Below are 23,029 nucleotides of genomic sequence, written 5' to 3'. Positions count from 1 at the left end.
AATGGAAGGAATATTTTCTAATAACCAACCATTGCTTTTCAATTATAAGCGCTACTAATTATTTATTTCCAATTTCCAATTTCCAATTACTAATTATTCCTAATTATGAAACAATACATTATGAAAGATGAAAAACAAAAATCAGAACAAGATGTAAAAGGATAATTACCTCGACTTGCACCAGGTTAGTTCCAGGTATCATCTATGTCAACTGTTGGGATATGACCAATCTTAGGCCAGTCCTCTTCTACTTCCCTCTTGCATCTTTTCTTCAGGATTGATTAACCTCCGATAACAATTAGTTTTTGTAATGCTGTGAGAGATCGCATGCCTTCTGGCAAGGATTTCAACATAGGGGAATCATCCCTCACCAACCGATTAAGGGCAATGAGGTAGCCAATCCAGTCTAGAATTGTTGCAAAGTTAGGACATTCTGTAATGTCCATTGATTTCAAAGTATCTGAGAAATGTCGGAGCCAAAGTGGAAGCGACATAATCTTGTCAAGCCTGACAACACTGAAAGTTGATAAGTTCCCCGGGGCCTGAAATTGCATTGCCTCTTCGTTGGACAACTCAAGCTGAGGGCAATCCTCTATACATAAAGTTTCCAGAGAAGCGAGATGAGTAAGACATGTAGATAGAGAGACCAGATTTCTGCAGTTTCGGATAGACAAAGATTCGAGCAACGTGAGATTCTTGAACACATCCTCTGGGAAAGTTGTTAGGCCTTCAACAGAATCTAGACTCAAATCTTTCAAATTGCAAAGAGGAGAAGATGATGAGGTGGGCAAAGCATTTGATTCAATATCTTCTCATTTATTTTCTCCAATTCAAGTCGTATTAGGGAAGAGAAGTAGGATTCATCTATTGGAGCATTTGATGGTAGGATGAATTTATCATCATAACCTTCAAGTCCATCGAGATACTGTAGTTCAAGTCCTTGGAGAGAAGGCAGTTTCCATAACAGAGGAAGCTTTTGGCATTTACAGCAAAATCCTATACGTAGATCAACAAGCTTTGGTAGGAAAAAGCCAAGATTCTCAACCATCATCCAACTTGGAAACCTTGACCCTCTGTAATTTAGTATTTCCAAGATTTCAATGTTTTGGTGCGGCTGTAAGGCTTCCAACATTATCAGATCAGCTCCAGTGTCATCCTCATGATTTCCACATTCGAACTTTACACTAATCTGTTGAAGATGTTCCATTCTTTTCACTACATCTGTTGGTGTTCTTTCTCCAATTGCATGGGCTCGTCCCATGAACTTAATGCTTAAACTATTTCTGAGATCAACAAGTCCTTTTAGTTCAGTTTCTTGAAAGAATGACCTTCTAAACAAATTCATGAAAAATGAATTTGCAACATCCTCTACATCATCTCTGTTCCTAGTAGTTGATTGAATAAAACCTTGAGCAATCCACATGTCAATCAAATCAGATCTCTGAATTAAGAAATCCTTTGGAAAGAGGGAACAATATGTGAAGCATATCTTTAAATGCCGAGGAAGGTAATTAAAACTCAATCTCAAAATGGTCATTACATCATTTCCTCCTCGTGTAATACTTGACAACTCTTGATTCTTGAAATAAATCCACTCATCCTCCGTTCTTTTCTGGCGTAGCAGGCTGCATATTGACCTTATTGCAAGAGGAATTCCTCCACACTTTCTCACAATTTCCTTTCCTATTTCCACCAAATTTGAATTTTTGCTCTCTTCGTTACATTCAAATGCCATTTTTCCAAACAATGTCCATGCGTCTTCCTTTAAAAGATCTCCCAATTTATGCTGGTGTGCACTTCCTGAAACTTCCGCCACCACGTCTGAACAAGTAGTCAGTAAAATCATACTTCCCTTGGCTCCACCGATCAACATATTTTTCAGTCTCGACCATTTCAAGGTATCTTCATTCCACACATCATCGAGAACTAGCAAGTACTTCCTCCCATCAAGCATTTTACAAAGCTCATTTTGCACTGCATCTAGTTGAAGGTAATCATGCTTCTTCCCTCCTCCAGATTCGATAATTTTTTTTGCAATCATTTTCACTTCAAATACGTCAGAAACACTGTTATGATTCGGGGAGAGTAAGCAAACCACAAGTAAAAGATAACAAAAACAACACACAAATTTACGTGGAAACCCTTGCGGGAAAAAACCACGGGCAGAGGCAAAGGAGATTTCACTATAATGAAGAGAGACTACAATGTGGAGAAGGTTGAATTTTCTGAATTCCCAAAACAACCCACTAAATGCACTTATATAATATGTGCATACAAATAAGTCCTAGGCCCAAAAGCATAAAGGTTCATACCACCACACAGACCCCATTAAAAATCACCAACATGAGTCGCACCGCGAAACTTTCTAGGCCGGATCAACAAAATTCGATCACAACTCTAACAATCTCCACTTTGACACGAATTCTAACCCAGAACTCATACCCATTTCAAGACAAACTCTCCACTTCTTCCACAAAATCCTCTAAGGGAACATCTTAACAGCTAACACTAACCAGGTCCAAGTAATGCTCAAACTTGGCACTTGGCACCTGGTAGTGTCTTGGTCATCATATCAGCAGGATTATCATAATTACTAATCTTACTTACCACAATATCACCACGAGCAATAATTTCACTCACAAAATGATACCGAATATCGATGTGCTTTGTCCTCTCTTGAAACATCTGATCTTTCTAAGGAAAATAGCACTCTGACTGTCGTAAAAAAATTGTAGTAATCTATAAGTCTTTGCTAAGTTCACCGAACAGACCTTTCAACCAAATAGCTTCCTTGAAAGCCTCTGTAATAGACGTACAATCTTCCTTAGTAGTTGACAAAGAAACCGTAGTCTGTAAGGTAGCTTTCCAACTAATAGCACAACTACCAATAATGAAAACATAGCATGTAAGGGACCTCCTTTTATCATAATCTCCTGCAAAATCAGAATCAACATACCAGATTACTCCATCTCTATTTTACCCAAACTGCAAACAAACATTAGCAGATCCATACAAGTATCTAAAAATCCACTGAACTATTTTTCAATGTTCTTTGCCAGGATTTGTATTGTATCTGCTAACTGCACTGAGGCCATAAGATAAATCTGGTCGAGAACACACCATCGCATACATAAGAGCCTCGACGACACTGGAGTATAGAATTCGAGGCATATAGTCATGCTCATCATTTGTCTTTGGAGATAAAGTGGTCGAGAGTTTGAAGTGAGCTTCCAATGGAGTACTTACAGGTTTGGAATTTTGCATATTGAACCTGTGAAGCTCTTTCTCAATATACCTTTTCTAACTCAAGTATAACTTACACTTCTCTCTATCCCTTATAATTTCCATACCAAGAATCTTCTTTACTCCTCCTAGATCCTTCATCTCAAACTCCTTGTTGAGCTGGGTTTTCACTTTTATTTTCTCTCTTGTATCCTTTGCTACAATCAACATATAATCAACATACAAGAGAAGATACATGAACGAACCATCACTTACCTCCTTGAAGTAGACACAACTATCATAACTACTCCTCTGAAACATATGAGCGGTCATAAAAGAGTCAAATCTCTTATACCACTACCTGGGAGACTGTTTTAAGCCATAAAGAGACTTTTTCAGCAAGTATACACAGTCCTCCTTTCTTGAGACTACAAAACCCTCTGGTTGCTGCATATAGATATCCTCCTCAAGTTCTCCATATAAGAATGCATTTTTGACACAACTGCTCAAGCTCAAGATCATGCATGGCCATAATACTAAGCAAGGCTCGAATCAAACTATGATTTATAACTGGAGAAAACATATTTGTGAAGTTAACACCTGGAACCTAATTGTAACCTTTAGCAACTAGTCTTACTTTGTACCTAGCATCTTTAACTCCTAATGTTCCTTTTTTTTTTTTGAATACCCACTTTCAATGGACAACTTTATTATCTTTAGGCAATCTCACCAAATCCTATGTGCCATTCTTATGAAGTGATTCCATCTCCTCCTGCATAACAATCATCTATTGGCCGAAATCATTATAACTAATTGCCTTTGAGTAAGAAGAAGGTTCTTCACTGGAATCAATACTATCTGCTACATTTAATACATAAGCAACCAAATCAGCTTCAGCATACTTCTGAGGAGGTCTAATAGCTATTCTAGGCCTGTCTTTAGTAATAAAATATTATGGCATCATTGGTGGTTAAGAAGAAATAGTACCACTATATATCTCTAAGCTAGATTGAGAAGTAGGCACTGGTATGGATGATGCTCCAACTTGCAATTCAACGTGGGTGAATGACTTTTGTTAATTCATGTCACTAAGCTCATCTAGAGGTAAAACACTAGATTCGGAGGGAGCTTGAAGCATGGCAGTTTCATCAAACACAATATCTCTACTTATTATAACCTTTCTGCTTTCTGGACCCCAAAGCTTATAACCTTTTACACTAGAATTATAACCCATAAATAAGCACTTGACATATCTAGGCTCCAACTATCCATTATCAACATGAGCATACGTAGGACATCCAAATATCCTCAAATCAGAATAACTAGCATGAGTACCAAACCATACCTCTTGTGGAGTCTTTTTATCAATTGTCACTAAGGGAGAGAAGTTAATAAGAAGACAAGCTGTGAAAGAAACTTCAGCCCAAAAAGACTTGGGTAAACCAGCATTAGAAAGCATACAATGCACCTTCTCCATTATAGTCCTATTCATTTGTTCAGCCATACTATTCTGCTGCGGAGTATGATGAATTATCAAGTGCTTCACAATTCCTTCTAACTTGCATAGAGCATTAAATTCATTAGAACAAAACTCTAAACAATTATCAGCCTGAAGGCATTTTACCTGTTTCCTTGTTTGCTTTTCAATCATAATCTTTTACTCCTTGAAAATAGGCAACACATCATTCTTTTGCTTCAGGAAGAACACCCAAACTTTTCTGGAAGTCATCAATAATAGTCAACAAGTAATTTGCACCTCCTCTAGAAGGTACTCTAGAAGGTTCCCAAAGATCATAATGAATATAATAAAGTGTTCCTTTAGTTGAGTGGATACCTTTAGTGAATCTGACTCTCTTCTGCTTTCCAAAAATGCAATGCTCATAGGACTTCAGTTTTGTAATACTCTTCCCATCAAGAAGTCCTCTCCTTCTTAGTTCATCCATCCCATTTTCACTCATATGCCCTTGGGTCATATGCCAAAGTTTAGCAACATCACTTTCTGATAAAGAGAAGATAGAAACAGTTGCATCACCTATAACCATAAAGCCTTAGAAGATATACAAATTTGCAGACTTTCACTGTCCTTTCATCGCAACAAGAGCATCCTTAGTAAACTTCAATACTCCACATTCACTAGTGTACCTATATCCATTTGAATCAAGAGTACTCATGGAAATAAGATTTCTCTTCAGGTCTAGGACATACCGCACATCACAAAGTATCTTCACAACCCCATCAAACATCTTAATTTTGATTTTTCTAATACTAACTATCTTGCAAGGTGTGTTATTTTCCATCAATACAACATCTTTAGAGACTGCTTCATATGTTGTAAACCAATCTAGATTTCGATACATATGAAACGTTCAAGCTAAATCAAGAATCCAATCATCATAGGGTTTGGATTTACCATCAGAAACAACTAAGATTTCTCCATCACTACGGCCATCTTCAACAAAACTAGCTTCATCAGACTTCTCCAGTTGGTTTCACTTGGGTTTTGGAGCTTCTCTTTTCTCTCTATTTTGTAACTTCCAACACTCGGATTTGATGTGGCCCTTCTTCTTGCAGTAATTATAGGTTTTATTTTTATTTTTGGATTTCAATTTGTTTTTATCATCACCGCCAGAGTTTCTCTCATGATTCCTTCCTTGAACAATGAGACCATCTCCTTGATTCTCTGACCCATTCACAAGATTCTTCATCTTCTCCATAGAGAACAACTGTAATACCCCATATTTCCCTAGCTAACTGTAACTCTCAGTCCATGAGTTATCCTATATAAAATTTCTAAAATATTCAGTATTTTTCAGTTTAAAGCTTACCGATTCATAGGAAATTCAGTTAGCCTTCCAACAATATAAAGTTTACCCAAATCTGACACCTGAGAAAAGAGTTAGAATCATTTTAGTGAAGTAGTGTGTCAATTTGGAACCCAACGCGTCGTGGAGCATGACCAAATGGCTATTGTCAAACTCCATTGAAATCTTGGTGCATCGCATCTAGTATGGCAACATGATTCCACCGCGTCGCGCCAGGTGCCCAAATTAGATTTTTGGTGATGAATTTTTATATCCTTTTCCAGGGGTAATTGGGTAATTTTTCATGACCCACATCAGTATAAACACAAAATTAAACCCCTAAATAACCCATTATCTTATTATTTCCTCACTTTCTCTCAAAAGTAAAACACTATCTCAAAAAAGGGGCAAAACCCTAGCCTTCAAGAAATCAAGAACAAGCCTAAGAATTTCTCCAAGAACCTTTAAGAATTAATATTTCAAGGTATATTAGGTGTTCATCTATGGGTCCCTTTCACCCATAGAGTCCAAGAATTCGGGTTTAAAACTATAAGATTGTTGAATTTTGATTTACATGCTTGAAATTAAATTGTATCCATGTTTATGACATTAATTGAGTTTCAATCCATGATTAATTGTCGTTTCCATGAAATTGAAATAGCATGTATGTTAAATTGGGTTATTCCCATGTTACAATCCATGAATTTACAAGTTTGGGAATTGTAGTGCAATATTTATATGTTATTCATGATTGATTATGTGCATTGAGGTGTGCTCCCCAAGTGTTTGATAGAATGTCCGTGTGAATAAATTGATGAAATTATGACATATTAGTATATGTACAAGCTTATTCCCTACAAGTATTTGATAAAATGTCTATATAGATGAATTATGAACAAGTGTACATTGTTATGCTTTGCAAGATCATGTCATACTTTACTTTTATACTATCTACTCCTGGGGGTATTTAATACCCAACAATTTAGTTGTTTACCTAGAACTAGTGTCAGTTATAGAATAGCATCAGTTATGTCACAATTAGTGAACTCAGTAATCTCAGTTAGTTATAGAGCTCAGTAGAACTCAGTGAGTTATAAAACTTAGGAAAACTCAGTAAACTCAGTATCAGTCCAGTCTAGTTCAGTATAATCAGTTCAGTGTATTTCAGTTGGGAGTAGGATTCAGTACCGAGTGAACCCAAGGATGGGGACTCACCTGCCAGTAGATGGTGTGATTCGTATAAGCAATTCTTGCATGCCAGAACTATGTAGCCAGCATAGGTTGAGATATCAACCTGCCAGTTGAGGGTTGATAAGGTGTTTTAAAGTACCAAATGAGGGTTCCACCATTCTTATTAGAGTACCTGTCCGATGAGGTTATCTCTTTAGTTGTCTTTACCCATGGCACGGTACTGACACCCTTCTAATTAGGGTTACAGATTGGACCCCAACTCAGTTATCTTATTTGGGGCGTATTGATTAGATGATTAACTCCCACAATTTTAGTCTCAATCTTTATAATAGAACTCAGTTCAGTTGTACAGAATCAAGACTGTCATATATAGTCAATCAGTATCAGTAACTCAGTTATCAGTAACTCATACTATCAGTTACTCGGTATCAGAACTCAGTGCTTAGCTTCACAAAAGCTCAGTTATAGTATATAAATATGCACAGTATTGCATACTCAGTATTTACAGCAGTTTTAGATTATCTATGTACTCTCATGTTCAGTTATTCTATATCATTCAGTGAGCTATTGTTCATGCATATGAACCCTTGCATTCAGCCTTACCTTATCTATCTTACCAGTACATTCCATGTACTGACGTATACTCTTTATTTGTTCTATGATGTCTCATATCATAGGTTCGGATGCTCAGGTTCCTGACCGCACATAGACAGACTCAGATTTAGCCAGCAGTATCAGATTTAGCAGTGAGTCCTCATCCATCGAGGATATTCTTATATTTTATTCTTTTAGTAGATACAATATTTTTAGTAGATGAAGTTAGTTGGGGGATTGTCCCATCAACTCCACTTTCAGTCAGTTCAGTTAGAGGCTTTTCAGACTAGACTTACAAATAGTATTTAATGTTATAGATTATTATTACAGTTTTTATTCTTTATCAGATTTTCAAATTATGAACCTTATGGCATTTTAGCCTATTTTTCTGCATTTATTTTAGTATATTATTCAGAGCTCATAGTAGATATCAGTCATGGGTAAGCTTGTGATCCTTCGAGGTCATAAGCACCGTGTAGCATCTGGGGTATAAACTCGAGGCATTATAACTTGGTATCAGAGCCTAAGGTTCAACAGAGTCCTAGGAAATTTGAAAAGTCATATCAAGTAGAGTCTTGTGCATGGGTGTGTAGCGCGCCATACTAATGGACAGGAGGCTATGAGATGTTTTAGGAAAAGTTTCCCTTCTTTCAGTATTTATATCATGCGAGTGAGCATGAGCTAAAGTTAACGTCTCAGTCTAATCCATTTCTTCCTTTTATTTATAGAACATGCCTCCCAAAAGGACTAACGAAAAAAGAATCGAAAATTAGCCAGCACCTCAGCCTATTCAGTAAGATCCGTTCGACGAAAATGTCTCCCATGCAAAATTCAGAGCTGCATTCACTATTCTAGTCAATTCTATAGCAGCTTAGAATGAATGGCCAGTTGCTATTCAGGCCAACCCAGTGGCCAATACTGTTGCAGCTAGGATTCAGGACTTTACCCGAATGAATCCTCCCCTATTCGCAGGATCTAAGTTAGCTGAGGATCCATAGGAGTTCCTCGATCAGGTTTAGAAAGTCATAGATATTATGAGAGTGACATCCAGTGAGAGTGTTGAGTTAGATTCCTATCAGCTAAAAGATGTAATTCATATATGGTTTAAGTTGTGAAAGGTAGATAGGGGCACATATGCAAAGCCCATAGAGTGGGAAGAGTTTGCTACTGCCATTCTCAGTCTCTACCCAAGTGGGCCAGTCTATCATAGCTCGGCGGGTATACAGGAACTATCCGGTTATGATATCTCAGAAAGTCACTTCAACAAACTTAAAAGAATTAGAGATGACAGACTTCGACATTATTCTCGGTATGGATTGGCTCCATTCATGCTATGCCTTAGTTGATTGTAAAAACAGAATTGTTCATTTATAGTTTCCAAATGAAACAGTCCTTGAATGGAGGGGTAGTACTATAGTGCTTAAGGGTCAGTTGATTTCATACCTTAAACTGAGAAAAATGATATCCAAGGGATGCGTCTATCATTTTGTGCGAGTCAAACACTCTAGTTCAAAAACTTTATCTTGAGTCAGTTCTTGTGGTAAATAAATTCTCAGATGTGTTTCTCAAAGATCTTCCTGGAGTTTCTCACATTAGGGAAATCAACTTCAGAATATATCTTCTCCCAGATACTCAGCCCATATCTATTATGCCATACAAAATGGCACTTGCTGAACTCAGAGAGTTAAAAGAACAGTTAAAGGATCTCCTAGATAAGGGATTCATTAGACCCAGCATTTCCTTGTGGCGCGCACCAGTTCGATTCACGTGTAAGAAAGATGTTTCTCTCAGAATATGTATAGAATACTATCAGTTGAACAAGTCACAGTCAAGAATAAATATCAACTTCCCCAAATCGATGACTTGTTTGACCAACTTTAGGGTGCTAGTTACTTTTCTAATATAGACCTCAGATTAGGCTATCATCAGCTTAGAGTCAGAGAATGTGACATTCCAAAAATAGCTTTCTGACCCCTGTATGGTCACTTCGAGTTTCTAGTCATGTCCTCTGGTCTTACTACTGCCCCAACAGCTTTTATGGACTTAATGAATCTAGTGTTCAAGAAGTACTTTAGACATGTTCATTATAATTAGTTGTTCGCCAAATTCAGTAAGTACAAATTTTGGCTAAGGTCAGTAGCATTCGTTGGTCATATTATTTCCGATGATGGCATTAGAGTTGATCCTCAAATGACCGAAGCGGTGAGAAACTGGCCTAGACCTATCTCTCCATCATATATCAGGAGTTTCTTAGATTTAGCTGGCTATTACCATCGGTTTGTTGAAGGTTTTTCATCTACTGCATCCCTCATGTCCAAATTGACTCAAAAGAAAGTCAAGTTTCAATGGTCAGATTCTTGCGAAAAGAGTTTTCAGGAGTTGAAGACTCGACTCACCTCAGCCCCAGTTTTGACTCTACCCGATGGTTCAAATGGGTTTGTTGTTGTCACAACCCGAATTGGGGTCCTGGCTGTAATGAGCATCTCGAACCATGAAGGTCCGGGTGCTCTTCTATATTTGGTAATCATGCACAATATTCATAATAATACAAGAGAAATGCGGAAATAAACAAATGAAATCATGGTCATGCACTAAGTTCAACTCAACAATACAGAATGAAATCAATAAGTATCTAGACAATATCCATATCAGTATGAGAAATCTCTAATACAGCAGAATATAATAAATTGTCTAAAATTAGGACAAGGCCCCCAGTCGGACCCAAAAGCAAAATGAAATAATAATGTTCCAAAAATAGGCCTTCTAAAATAAAGAAGGCTCATCGACTATGCACTTCTGTTTAATAGATCTATGACTTAGAGGGACTTCTAGTCTGAGCCTCAGACCCTAAAATATAGGGGGTCAATACAAATGTACTGGTATGTAGAGCAATCCAAAATAATGTGTTTTCATATATATAACATAGATGAGAGCAAGTTTGAAATATCATGCATGAAATAGTTAAAAAACACATGGGCAATTTCAATGATCTTAAAATGATTTTGACAATGCAATTCTAATCTTTGAATTATTTCTAAGTTAGGTGGTATTCCCTACAATTCTATGACCCCATGGTCTATATGGAGTCCGCCCTTAACTTGGTAGCCAAGCCCCCAAACTAAGTTTGCCACAATAATTGGAGTTTCTAATTCTGATATGCCATAGGGAACTAGGCCAGCATATAATCCTTCTTGGGGATACAATAACCTGCATCGGCAAAACACGATTTTGGGAAATGAGTTTTCTGAACTCGTGCCTTTTTTGGGTAACAACCTAATATCTCTTGAGCCCATTTTTAACCTTTTTTGAACAATTATCATTCAGAACTCATATTCTAAAAATATAAGTGAAATCTGACTTCTATTATGTTCTTAATCTGTTAGGCATTATTGTTGTTGGTGTCATCATACCAAGACTTGGAAGTTATATTTTTGAGCCATAAAATATCATAGTAAAGTCTCTTCTTTCAAGCATAAGATTTGGACCACCATACTTCCAACAATTTACGAAAATTAATACTTTAAAACATTTATCAAATTATGTAAAGATCACTCTTTTTAACATTTCAACAAACATGTGGTGGTCAAGAAGTTTGTGACAACTATGCATCTTTTTTTCTGTATATCTTAAACATTTATCAACATGTAAAATCTCTCTCTCCTCAATTCAAAACCATAATCAAGTCATAAACAATAATCAAGACAATTGTATCTTGCTTCTCTAAATGCAATTTAAATAGCTCATAACATACAAAAAAGGCTTAGTAACAAGAGAGGGGTTATAATTGTTCATACTCTCAATTAAACATTCAATCTCAAATTCATACATACGTATGTACGAGTACAAATCAATTTAGGGGAAAGGCCTCAAGACCAAAACAATAATCTCATTTAAAGAGTTCATAATGCATAATTACAAATGCAAATTCCAAAACCCCTTTATAAATTCATGATCTTTATAACTTTAAACCTTATTCAATATGTTTTTAACAAGCCCGTGTAGTTTAGGAAAACCCCATGTAACTTAGATTACAAGGTTTAAAGAGTAGAACTCGAATCTTAATTAGTTCCTTGAAAATTTTGGACTTATGGAGTGATTTTCTTGATTTCTATTCAGGACACTCCTGGATAATGGGATTTACTTTCTGTTCAGGACCCTCCTGAAAAATGGAACTTTAGTTTCTGTTCAGGACCTACCAGGAAAATGAAAATTTACTTTTGTTCAGGACCCTCCTGGAAAATGGGACTTTATTTTCAAAAAAATGGAATCTTTCTTTATCATAATATTTGTTTGGGATAGTTTTTGTTCTAGTTTGGATTTTGATTTTAGGATCCCGCCTAGATAATAGGGTGAGGAAATTACAACTTAAGAGCCCACTTGCAGAACAGGGTGATGAAATTGTATGTCAGGAACCCGCCTGAAGAACAGGGTAATGAAATGGAAAGTGAGGAGCCCGCCTTAAGAATAGGGTGATGAAATTGAAAGTCAAGAAACAAGGTTGTCAAGAAGTTGAAAGACAAAAAACAAGGTCAAGAAGTTGAAAGTCAAATAATAGGGTGAATAAATTTAAAGCCATGCAACAAGTTGAAGAATTTGCAAGTCAGGAGCCCGTCTAAAGAATAGGGTGATGAAACTCAAGTCAAGAGTCCAAAAGAAGCTGCATAGATAGGATTTTTCTAATTTTATTTATGTTTTAACTTATAATTTTCATTTTTGATGTAATAACAGAGCCGCATACCGAAACCTCGATGGGACCTCACTCGACTCTCCAACTCAGTATAGTCCTTATCCTTCCTTTGGAGATACACTTGACTTGATTCCCTCACAACTTGGGTAGGTAGGATGTCCTAAATCAAGATTTGGTCTCCCTCCTTCCTTCTGTTTCATTCTTTTTGAATAATGGTCGGGACAAAATTCTATCTTGTTGTCTACTTCTTTGTCTGCAAACACTTCGTGTTTACATTCAAAGGGGGTATGATGTACAAACCTAATTTTATCCTCCTCAAAGTCCGATCTTATCCATTTTTAGCTCACCTCACCACGTACCCTCACCCATGTGATAATGCCTCTACAAAAGGAAAAAAATAACAATCTTCTAACAACTTTTGATACATCACCACCCCACCCCACACCTTACCTCTACCCTACCTACCCTACCCCACTACCCTACCCCCATCACCTTTTATTTTATTTTTTAACCAATTCACAAAACAACAAAAAATATAAAAGGATACACACTAACAAATTCCTCAATTTCTATTCACTGATTCCCTTTTTCTTCATCATAATCACGATATACACACTTAGGAATACAGGTCCAGGGAGAACAATTGACAACTCTTAGTGACCATTTTCACTCTAGAATGTTCTCACAATTTTTTTCACTAAATTCACACACACTCACTGAAATCAAGTATACATCATGCACACACACTATACCAGAGAGTAGATGCACACACACAGTAACCCCATCAAAAAAATACACTACAATCTCCATTTATTAGATCCAGAGAATAGGCACCACACAGAACAAGCACACAAACACACCTCGGGACCTCACCGGAGAACACTCATCATCACTCTCACCTCATGATATACTATGTAAACACACATAAATCAGAGAAGATGGTAAGATATAGAGAAGAGAGTGAGAGATTGAGAGTGAAAAACAAGGAGAAAAGGGCTGACGGGGAGGGGAACTATAAGCTGCGGAGGTCGCCGGAGCTCTAGCGATGCAAAAATGCAAATTTCGAGATTGACAGTCATCAAATACACCAAGAAACGTCACCATCGACAATCAGTGACCATCTTCCCATAGCTATTGGTTTGGAGATTTGGGTTCATTCTGTCTCGACCCATTCATCATGCTTAGCTTTGGGGATTTTGGTTTGTTCTGACTTGACCCGTTCATCGTGCTAAGCTTGGAGGATTTGATCGAGTTGGCAGATTTGAGTTGAGTTTGTTGGATCGAGTTGTGGATTTGGTTTTGGTCCGTTGGTAACATCAACAACTTGGTGTTGAACTAAATTCGAGGTCCATTTTTCATCTCGTTCTTTAAAATTTCATGATCTTTACGTGAATAATGGTGTGAATTGTTGTTTGTTTTCATCCAGTGTTTAATTTTTGTGATTACGGATTGCACGATGAAATGGTATCCTTTGAGAATTAAAATTGGTTGTTGGAGGCAAAATTGAAAATTGATAGAAAGCATACGCTAGTTGTTCTGATTCATTGATGTTGTTGAATGTGATAATGCTTCGATAAACCAAGAGTTGGTAGGAAAACGGTAGGCCAGGTAGGAAAATTTTGCGATTGTGGATTGATGGAATGTTTGAAATATGTGTTGAATGGTTTTAGTTTACGGCATTTGGATCAATTATAGTCATTTGCCGAAAAATGCCCCGAGGCCATTTGAATTCATTCACCGAGGAATGCCCCGACATATTATGTTGGAGGAAGATGTTCGTGACCAAGGCCCGGGACGTTGGGTGGAGTGAGGAATTGGATCTTAGTCTAGGATTAGTTTAGAATAGGATTTACATTTCCGTATTTTTCCATTTTTGGGATTGTATAACTCGGACTGGACGATATTTTGGTTTGGAACTTTGTTTGATTTGTTTGTTGCTTGTTTTATGTGTCATGTGTGGTTTATACATTTGTAATGTCAAATTAGCCGATACACTTCACCAAGCAACTGTGATCAAACCACGGGATCGAGGGGTGCCTAACACCTTCCCCTCGGTCAACAGAATTCCATAGCTGAAATCTATGTTTGCAAATCAGTTTCAAAGAGTTAAACAGTTTTGAAAAGGATTTTCCAAAGGTGACTTGGCACACCATATTATGCCAAGTGGTGACTCAGAATAAGAAAAAAAATGTAAATAATCCTTTTTTGAAACAAATTCTTCATTTTGGTCACTTAATAATATAAACCCTTCCGAACCTTAAATTGAATCTTTTGGGTTAAAAAAGGGGTGTGACAATGATTATAGACAGACACAACATAATTTTTGTACACCCTCCTAGCCACAACAGAGTCATCAATATGAGTAGAAACATAGAAGGGTTCCAGAATATTTTTTGGTCTCAAAGCCAAAACTAACTGCCACATATGGGGTCACATATGACAAAGTACACCAGGGATCAAGTAACACATACACATCATGGGAGAAAATTTATAACGTACCCATGACCACATCTGGTGAAGCCTCTGTATCCTGGTGATTAGTCAGAGCATATAACTGGTTGTGACCACTCCCGGTGGCTGAAGTAGTACCTTTGGGAAGTGGTGGGGGAGCTGAGGAGTTGGATTGGGACTTGACAGCACCAAAGTTCCTCCTAGAGGAAAGGCATTCTCTCTGAAAATGGCCCGACTAACCACACGTATAGCACACCAACCTTCCCAACTGATACCTCCCTAGATGATACTTACCACAAGTCTCATATTATGGAAAAGTCTGATATGGCTGAGCCGCACTACCTTGGGATTGGGTATTCTGCATTCCTGATCCATTATTATGCTAACAATTTTGAAACCGTCAATCAACTGGAGGTCTAGGCACTGGGGCACTGGTAGATGATTGAGCATTACTCTAAAAACTTTTCTTCGGCCACCTATTACCCCAATTACCTCCTTTCTGCTGAATGTAGCTCTGTTCTGTAGATATGGCCCTCTTGACCTGCCTATATTTCTCCTTTCCTCTGCCAGTCTTTTTTTTTGCTCTTCAATTTGCTGCATATAAATGTATAGTCTAGAGAAATCCATGTCCCTATTTATCATTTCTCCTTTGCACTCTAACACTAAGTCATTCGAGAGACTCGATGCAAACTTATTCCTACGGGCCCTCATGTTACCCACCAATTTTGGAGCATAACGGGATAACTGGTTGAATTTTAGGGTGTACTCCTTGACGCTCATCTTCCCCTATTTCAAATTCATGTACTCTTCAGCCTTGGACTCTCTTAACTTCTGGGGAAAGAATCGGTCCAGGAAAGCTTCCACAAATTTATCCCATACAGAAGGCTTAGCATTGTTTCCCCTTAAATCTTCTCATTCGTTGTACCACTGATTGGCTACATCCTTCAGCTGATAGGCCACCAGTTTAACTCCTTCTACTTCATTTCCAAGCATCACCCCAAAAATTTTCTCCTACTCATCCACAAACCTGTAATGCCCCGGGAAATTTTTTGTTGAAATTTTGTGCGTAAACGTGTTGAGTTCTATCTTCAAGAATGAATTATAAATTTTTCATGTGGAATGTCTTAGATTATGACCCACCATTGAGTAGAGTATCAAATAATCTTTCCAATGATATGTGGATCATCCAAAATGGACACCCGAGCGACGAGTTATGAACATTCAGATCGAACTATGAATAGTGGTGAACAGTAAAACGTGCAGGAAAAAGTACTGAGGCCTGGCGTATTTTTGCTCCAAAATTAAATGATCATAACTCCTTGTAAATAATGATCTAGGTGATCTACTATATATCAACAAAAGGCTCTGCGAGTCCTCTTTCCAATGAAATTGGTTTCATCCAATTTGTCTATCGTAGAAAAATGATATGGTCAATCTACTTCAGCCTATCAAAAGCGAATTTTTGGGTTAACTTCAAATGATAATAACTCCTCGTACACAATGATCTGGCTGAGATGCAATATATCAATGGAAATATATAAGAGTATTCTTTCTAATGAAATTGGTTTCATCCAATTTGGATATCGGAGTAAAACGTTATGGTTGATCTACTTCAGACTATCAAAACAGTCCACCAAAGGATAGATTCGAGAATTATTTGATTTTTAGGGGCGTTTTGGTCATTCCCACTCACCCAAAATCCGTCCAAACCCTATATTAAAACCTATTAAAAGCATTATATGTTATATTTCATCAAATTCCCTCAAAAAGAAAACCCTAAGCTCCTACATCCAACTTCAAGAACCTCTAAAGTTCACCATTAATTCTGCAAATTTATTCAAGATTCCAAGTTCCTAGTTCAAGAACTTCAAGAACCTCCAAAGTTCACCATTAATTCTACAAATTTATTCAAGATTCCAAGTTCCTAGTTCAAGAACTCCAAGAACCATCATTCAAAGGCACGATTAACATCTCAAAAATTAGTATCGATCTAAAGTTCCTCATTCAAGGTATGTGGGGTTTTTCAACAAGAACTCTCTTTCGTTCTTGTGCCCAAAAGTAATTTTCTTAACAAAGGCATAATTTTTATTTGATTTTTATGAATTTGAAGCATGAACCCATATCTTATGATGATTATTATGAAATCTTGATGTTTATGATTTTGAAAGATGAATTTACATGTGTGGAGATATAAAGCATGAATCTTGAATGATATTTATCATGATTTTTATATTTGGGTCGTGAATCCCCATTGAAAATTGTGTTTTTTAGAAAGTGTGTGTTATAAGCACGTTGATGTTGAATATTTGAGATATTTTGAATGATTTGACCTTTTGGTCTTAATGGAGTTGTTTTGAACTTGAGTGTGAAAGAAATCTACAACGTGGTTGATTTTGATAGATGGGAAGCATGATGGCTCCCGATGAATATTTATATATTACTGAAATTGTTTTGTTGTGGATTGTCTTTGAAATGATTTGAGCTAAGTCCGGGAGAAATCTTTAGCACCGAGTGGGAGGTATAAAGCGACCTTACTTCCCTAGAACAACGTGCCCCCGTAGGAATGATCCTAAGGTTGATTTATATAGTGATCACTAGTTTATGTGGATTTGATATCGATAGTCCTACTCCGAAGGCAAGGATAGGACGGCTCTCCCCAACGTGGGTTGTATGTTGGACTCCATGTAGCTCATATGGTTTATGTCGGTTATAGGATCTCCCTGTGTGTGTGTGTGTTTTCTTGTGTTTATGGTGAATGGTGAAGTGATTTGAAAGTGGAATTGGGAAAGTTATTCATTCGAAAGATTTAAATGATATTTACATTATGAGAATTGATATTCTTGATGAACTGAAAGTGATTGACAAATTATATGATGACTCACATGTGTTATTGTACTTATTTCATCCTCTCATGATTATGATGATTTTTTTCGAGCTATGTGAGTCTTTCATACATCCTGCATATTTCTTATAAATATTTATGATGATGATGTTTATACAACTACATACACCCCCATATACTCAGTTCCTTTCCATGGTACTGACCCATATCTTTGGATGTGGGCTATATTTTCTCAGAATATAGATTTAGGTGCTCAATTCCAGGTTCGACAGTGATTCTTCGGGCATACTATTCTACATCCTCTATTGTGGTGAGTCCTCATATTCCGAGGACGTGATGTCTGATGTTTGTTTCACAAAATCGTTTACATTTAATAACTAAGTATGAGTCAGTTGGGGCATGTCTCAATGGCTCACTGGTTTTATTGATTTTCTTAGAGGCTTTTCAGACTAGTATATATGTTGGGAGTTGACTAATAAGTCATATTTTATTATCTTTTTGAAATTCTTTTATTCTTGGATGATGATTGCTCTATTGATATTTGAGGGTTATTTATGAAAACCCTATTGATTTGTGTTGAACTGATTGAAAATGGCTCAAAGGGTTAGTTTGAGGCTACTCGTAGACTCAAGCACCATGTGACGCTCTGGGACCCATTTTTTAGGGCGTTACAAACTTGGTAATAGAGCCTAAGGTTTTAACGTGTCCTAGGGAGTTTGACAAGCCGTGTTAAGTAGAGTCTTAATCATTGGTGTGTAGCACGCCACATCTATGAGCAAGAGACTACAAGACGTTTTAGGAAAAAGTATGATTCCTTCTTTCAGAAGTCTATCGTGCTTAAAGTATCTCTGATTTGTTCTCTCCTCTTTCAGAAATATGCCTCCATGATCTCCCAGGGATACCTCCTGATAGAGAGATAGAGTTCGGGATTGATCTTCTTCCTGATACTCAGCCCATTTTTATTCCTCCTTACCATATGGCCCCTACAGAACTTAAGGAGTTGAAAGAGCAACTCAAAGATCTACTAGATAAGGGTTTCATAAGGCCCAGTATTTCTCCTTGAGGTGCTCCTGTATTGTTTGTGAGAATGAAAGATGGCTCTTTGCGTATGTGCATTGATTACCACCAACTGGATAAAGTCACCATAAAAAATAAGTACCCCCTTCCGAGAATAGATGATTTGTTTGACCAATTGCAAGGTGCAAATTATTTCTCAAAGATAGACCTTCGTTTCGGCTTTCATCAACTCTAAGTTAGGGAGTGCGACATCTCGAAAACCACTTTCTAAACTTGTTATGTCCATTTTGAGTTTCTTGTTATGTCTTTCGGGTTAACTAATGCCTTAGTAGCTTTTATGGACCTCATAAATCGAGTGTTCAGACCATATCTGGATATGTTTTTCATAGTGTTCATCGATGATATACTGGTGTACTCCCGTAGTGAGGATGAACATTCTGATCATCTTCGAACTGTCTTGCAAATCCTTAGAGATCACAAGTTGTTTCCCAAGTTCAGTAAGTGCGAGTTTTGGCTAAGGTCAGTTGTTTTTCAAGGTCATATCATTTCTTCTGAAGGTATTAGAGTTGATCCCCAAAAGACTGAAGCTGTTAGAAATTGGCCTAGACCTATTTCTCCAACTGATATCCAAAGTTTCTTAGGTTTAGCTGGCTATTACCACCGTTTTGTTGAGGGTTTCTCCTTTATAGCTTCTCTTATGACTCGGTTGACCCAAAAGAAAGTGAAGTTTTTGTTGTCTGAATCTTGTCAGAAGAGTTTTCAGGAGTTGAAGACTCGAATCACTTTAGCCTCTATTTTGACTTTGCCTGATGGTGTTGATGGTTTTGTGGTGTACTATGATGCTTTGAGAGTTGGGTTGGATTGCGTATTGATGCAGAAGGGTAAGGTGATAACTTATGCTTCTAGACAGTTGAAACCCCATAAGAAAAATTACCCCACCCATGACCTTGAGTTGGTTGCTATTGTGTTTGCTTTGAAAATCTGGAGACACTATTTGTATGGTGTCCATGTTGATGTTTTCACTGATCATAACAGTCTGCAGTATGTGTTTACCCAGAGAGAATTGAATCTTAGGCAGAGACGATGGTTAGAATTGTTAAAGGACTATGATATGAATGTGTTGTACCATCCGGGCAAGGCCAATGTTGTGGCGGATGCCCTAAGTAAAGTGTCCATGGGTAGTGTTCCACATATGGTAAAAGTTAAGAAAGATTTGGCTCGTGATGTACATTGTTTGGCTAGATTAAGGGTTAGGTTGTTTGACTCTACTGAAGGTAGTATAGGGGTTCAGAGTAGTTCCAAATCCTCCTTGGTTTCAGAAGTGAAGGAAAAGAAATACTTAGATGCTAGTTTGGTCAGACTGAAGGAGACAGTCAAGGACCAAAAAGTAGAGGTTTTCTCTCAAGGGGTAGATGGTGTGTTGAGATTGCAGGGTATATTGTGTGTCCCGAATGTTAATGATCTGAGACAGAGGATTATGGCTGAAGCACACGGGGTGCGATATTCTATTCATCCTGGAGCCATCAAGATGTACCGAGACTTGCGGAAAATCTATTGGTGGAGTTGTATGAAGAAAGATATAGCAGCTTTGTAGCTAAGTGTGCAACTTGCCAACAAGTTAAGGTCGAACACCAAAGACCTGGTGGTATGATGCAAGAGTTTAGTATTCCCACCTGGAAGTGGGAAGAGATAAATATGGACTTCGTGATTGGTTTACCTCCTTCCCTACGCCATCATGATTCCATTTGGGTTATGGTTGATAGGTTGACTAAGTATGCTCATTTCTTGCCTGTTCATACTTTATATACTGCTGAGGATTATGCTATATTGTATATCCGAGAGCTAGTCAGACTGCATGGAGTTCCCTTGTCTATCATTTCGGATTGGGGTACTCAGTTCACTTCGTAATTTTAGAAAGATTTTCAGAAGGGTCTTGGTACCCAAGTGCTTTTGAGTTCTACTTTTCATCCGCAGACAGATGGTCAGGCTAAGTGGACCATCCAGACCTTAGAGGATATGTTGAGAGCTTGTGCATTGGACTTTAAGGGAAGTTGGGATGATCACTTACCATTGATAGAGTTTGCTTACAATAACAGTTTCCACTCTAGTATTGGCATGGCTCCGTTTGAAGCCTTATATGGGAGAAAGTGTAGATCACCCATAGGTTGGTTCGAGGTACGTAAAGTGGCTGTGAGTGGTCCTGATTCGGTATTTGAGGCTATGGAAAAAGTTAAGTTGATTAAGGAAAGGTTGAAAATTGCGTAGAGTCATCAGAAGTCTTATGCGGATGTTAGAAGGAGAGACCTTGAGTTTGAAGTTGGTGACCTAGTGTATCTGAAAATTTCACCCATGAGAGGGGTGAAGAGATTCGGAAAGAAAGGGAAGCTTAGTCCCCGCTATGTTGGTCCTTACAAAATTCTTAGCCGTGTTGGTAAGGTAGCTTATGAGGTCGAGTTGCCTTCTGAGTTATCCTCTGTTCATCCAATATTCCATAGCTCCATGCTTAGAAAGCATATTAGCGATGCTATGGTAGTGGATTCCTCTGTGAGTGCTAACATTCAAGAAAATCTTACTTTTGATGAGATTCCTGTTGAGATTCTTGATTTCAGTATCCGAAGACTAAGGAACAAAGAAATTCCCTTGGTCAAGGTGTTGGGGCGAAACCAATCTGTTGAGGGTGCAACTTGGGAAGCTGAGGCGGATATGCGATCCAAGTACCCGCACCTATTTTCTGTGAACTTTGATCAAGCTGAAGGTACCGTTGTTTCCTAAATCATGCACTTTTGATAAAAGTTACAGAAGTTCAGCTGTCATTTATTATGAGTTCAGCTGTAGTTTCTTGAATTTATGCATTTTCTGATTCATTCGGAGTGAGAAATGATTTGGTGATGAGTCTAACGAATGGTTTCAGCTGTGTGCTCTTTTACCTATCTAATCTTGGCATGTCTAGAGTCATTCAAGGACGAATGTTTCCAAGGGGGATGATATAATACCCCAGGAAATTTTTCATTGAAATTTTGTGCGTAAACGTGTTGAGTTCTATCTTCAAGAATGAATTATAAATTTTACATGTGGAATGTCTTAGATTATGACCCACCATTGCGTAGAGTATCGAATAAGTTTTCCAACGATATGTGGAAACGGACACCCGAGCGACGAGTTATGAACATTCCGATCGAACCGTGAATAGTAGTGAACAGTAAAACGTGCAGGAAAAAGTACTGAGACCTGGCATATTTTTGCTCAAACTTTAAATGATCATAACTCCTTGTACATAATAATCTGGTTGATCTACTATATATCAACGGAAAGCTCTGCGACTCCTCTTTCTAATGAAATTGGTTTCAACCAATTTTTCTATCTGAGAAAAACGTTATAATCGATCTACTTCAGCCTATCAAAAGTTAATTTTTGGGTCCACTTCAAATGATCACCACTCCTCGTACACAATGATCTGAGTGAGATACTATATATCAATGGAAATATATGACAGTCCTCTTTCTAATGAAATTGGTTTCATCCAATTTGGATATCAGAGTAAAACGTTGTGGTTGATCTACTTCAAACTATCAAAACAGTCCACCAAAGAATAGATTCGAGAATTATTTAATTTTTAGGGGCGTTTTGGTCATTCCCCCTCACCCAAAATCTGTCCAAACCCTATATTAAAGCCTATTAGAAGAATTATATGTTATATTTCATCAAATTCCTTCAAAAAGAAAACCCTAAGCTCCTACATCCAACTTCATGAACCTTCAAAGTTCACCATTAATTCTGCAAATTTATTCAAGATTCCAAGTTCCTAGTTCAAGAACTTCAAGAACCTCCAAAGTTCACCATTAATTCTGCAAATTTATTCAAGATTCTAAGTTCCTATTTCTAGAACTCGAAGAACCTTATTCAAAGGTATGATTAACATCTCAAAAAAGAGTATCGATCGAAAGTTCATCATTCAAGGTATGTAGGGGTTTTCAACAAGAACTCTCTTTCGTTCTTGTGCCCAAAGGTAATTCTTTTTACAAAGGCATGATTTTTATTTGATTTTTACGAATTTGAAGCATGAACCAATATCTTATGATGATTATTATGAAATCTTGATGTTTATGATTTTGAAAGATGAATTTACATGTGTGGAGATATAAAGAATGAATCTTGAACGATATTTATCATGATTTTTATATTTGGGTCGTGAATCCCCATTGGAAATTGTGTTTTTTAAGAAAG

At 37.4% G+C, this 23,029-nt stretch overlaps 1 protein-coding gene across 1 annotated transcript in view; it reads right to left on the bottom strand.

Moving 5' to 3' along the window:
* Nucleotides 1–281: 281 nt before the first annotated feature.
* The window catches only part of LOC107865579 (disease resistance protein RGA2-like), a 64,392-nt gene continuing 41,644 nt past the window's right edge, over nucleotides 282–23,029 (bottom strand). Inside the window, exons 3-6 of the mRNA XM_047408128.1 lie at nucleotides 3,351–3,440; nucleotides 2,772–2,933; nucleotides 907–2,046; nucleotides 282–808 (exon numbers count right to left, since the gene is read on the bottom strand). Of these exons, the coding sequence (XP_047264084.1) occupies nucleotides 282–808; nucleotides 907–2,046; nucleotides 2,772–2,933; nucleotides 3,351–3,440 (1,919 nt within the window). The remainder of the gene's footprint in view (nucleotides 809–906; nucleotides 2,047–2,771; nucleotides 2,934–3,350; nucleotides 3,441–23,029) is intronic.

This window comes from Capsicum annuum, chromosome 3 (genome assembly GCF_002878395.1).
Source record: "Capsicum annuum cultivar UCD-10X-F1 chromosome 3, UCD10Xv1.1, whole genome shotgun sequence".
Classification (NCBI taxonomy): Eukaryota; Viridiplantae; Streptophyta; class Magnoliopsida; order Solanales; family Solanaceae; genus Capsicum; species Capsicum annuum.
The sequence above is the reverse complement of the archived record's forward strand: the minus strand, read 5'-3'. Positions and strand labels throughout refer to the sequence as shown.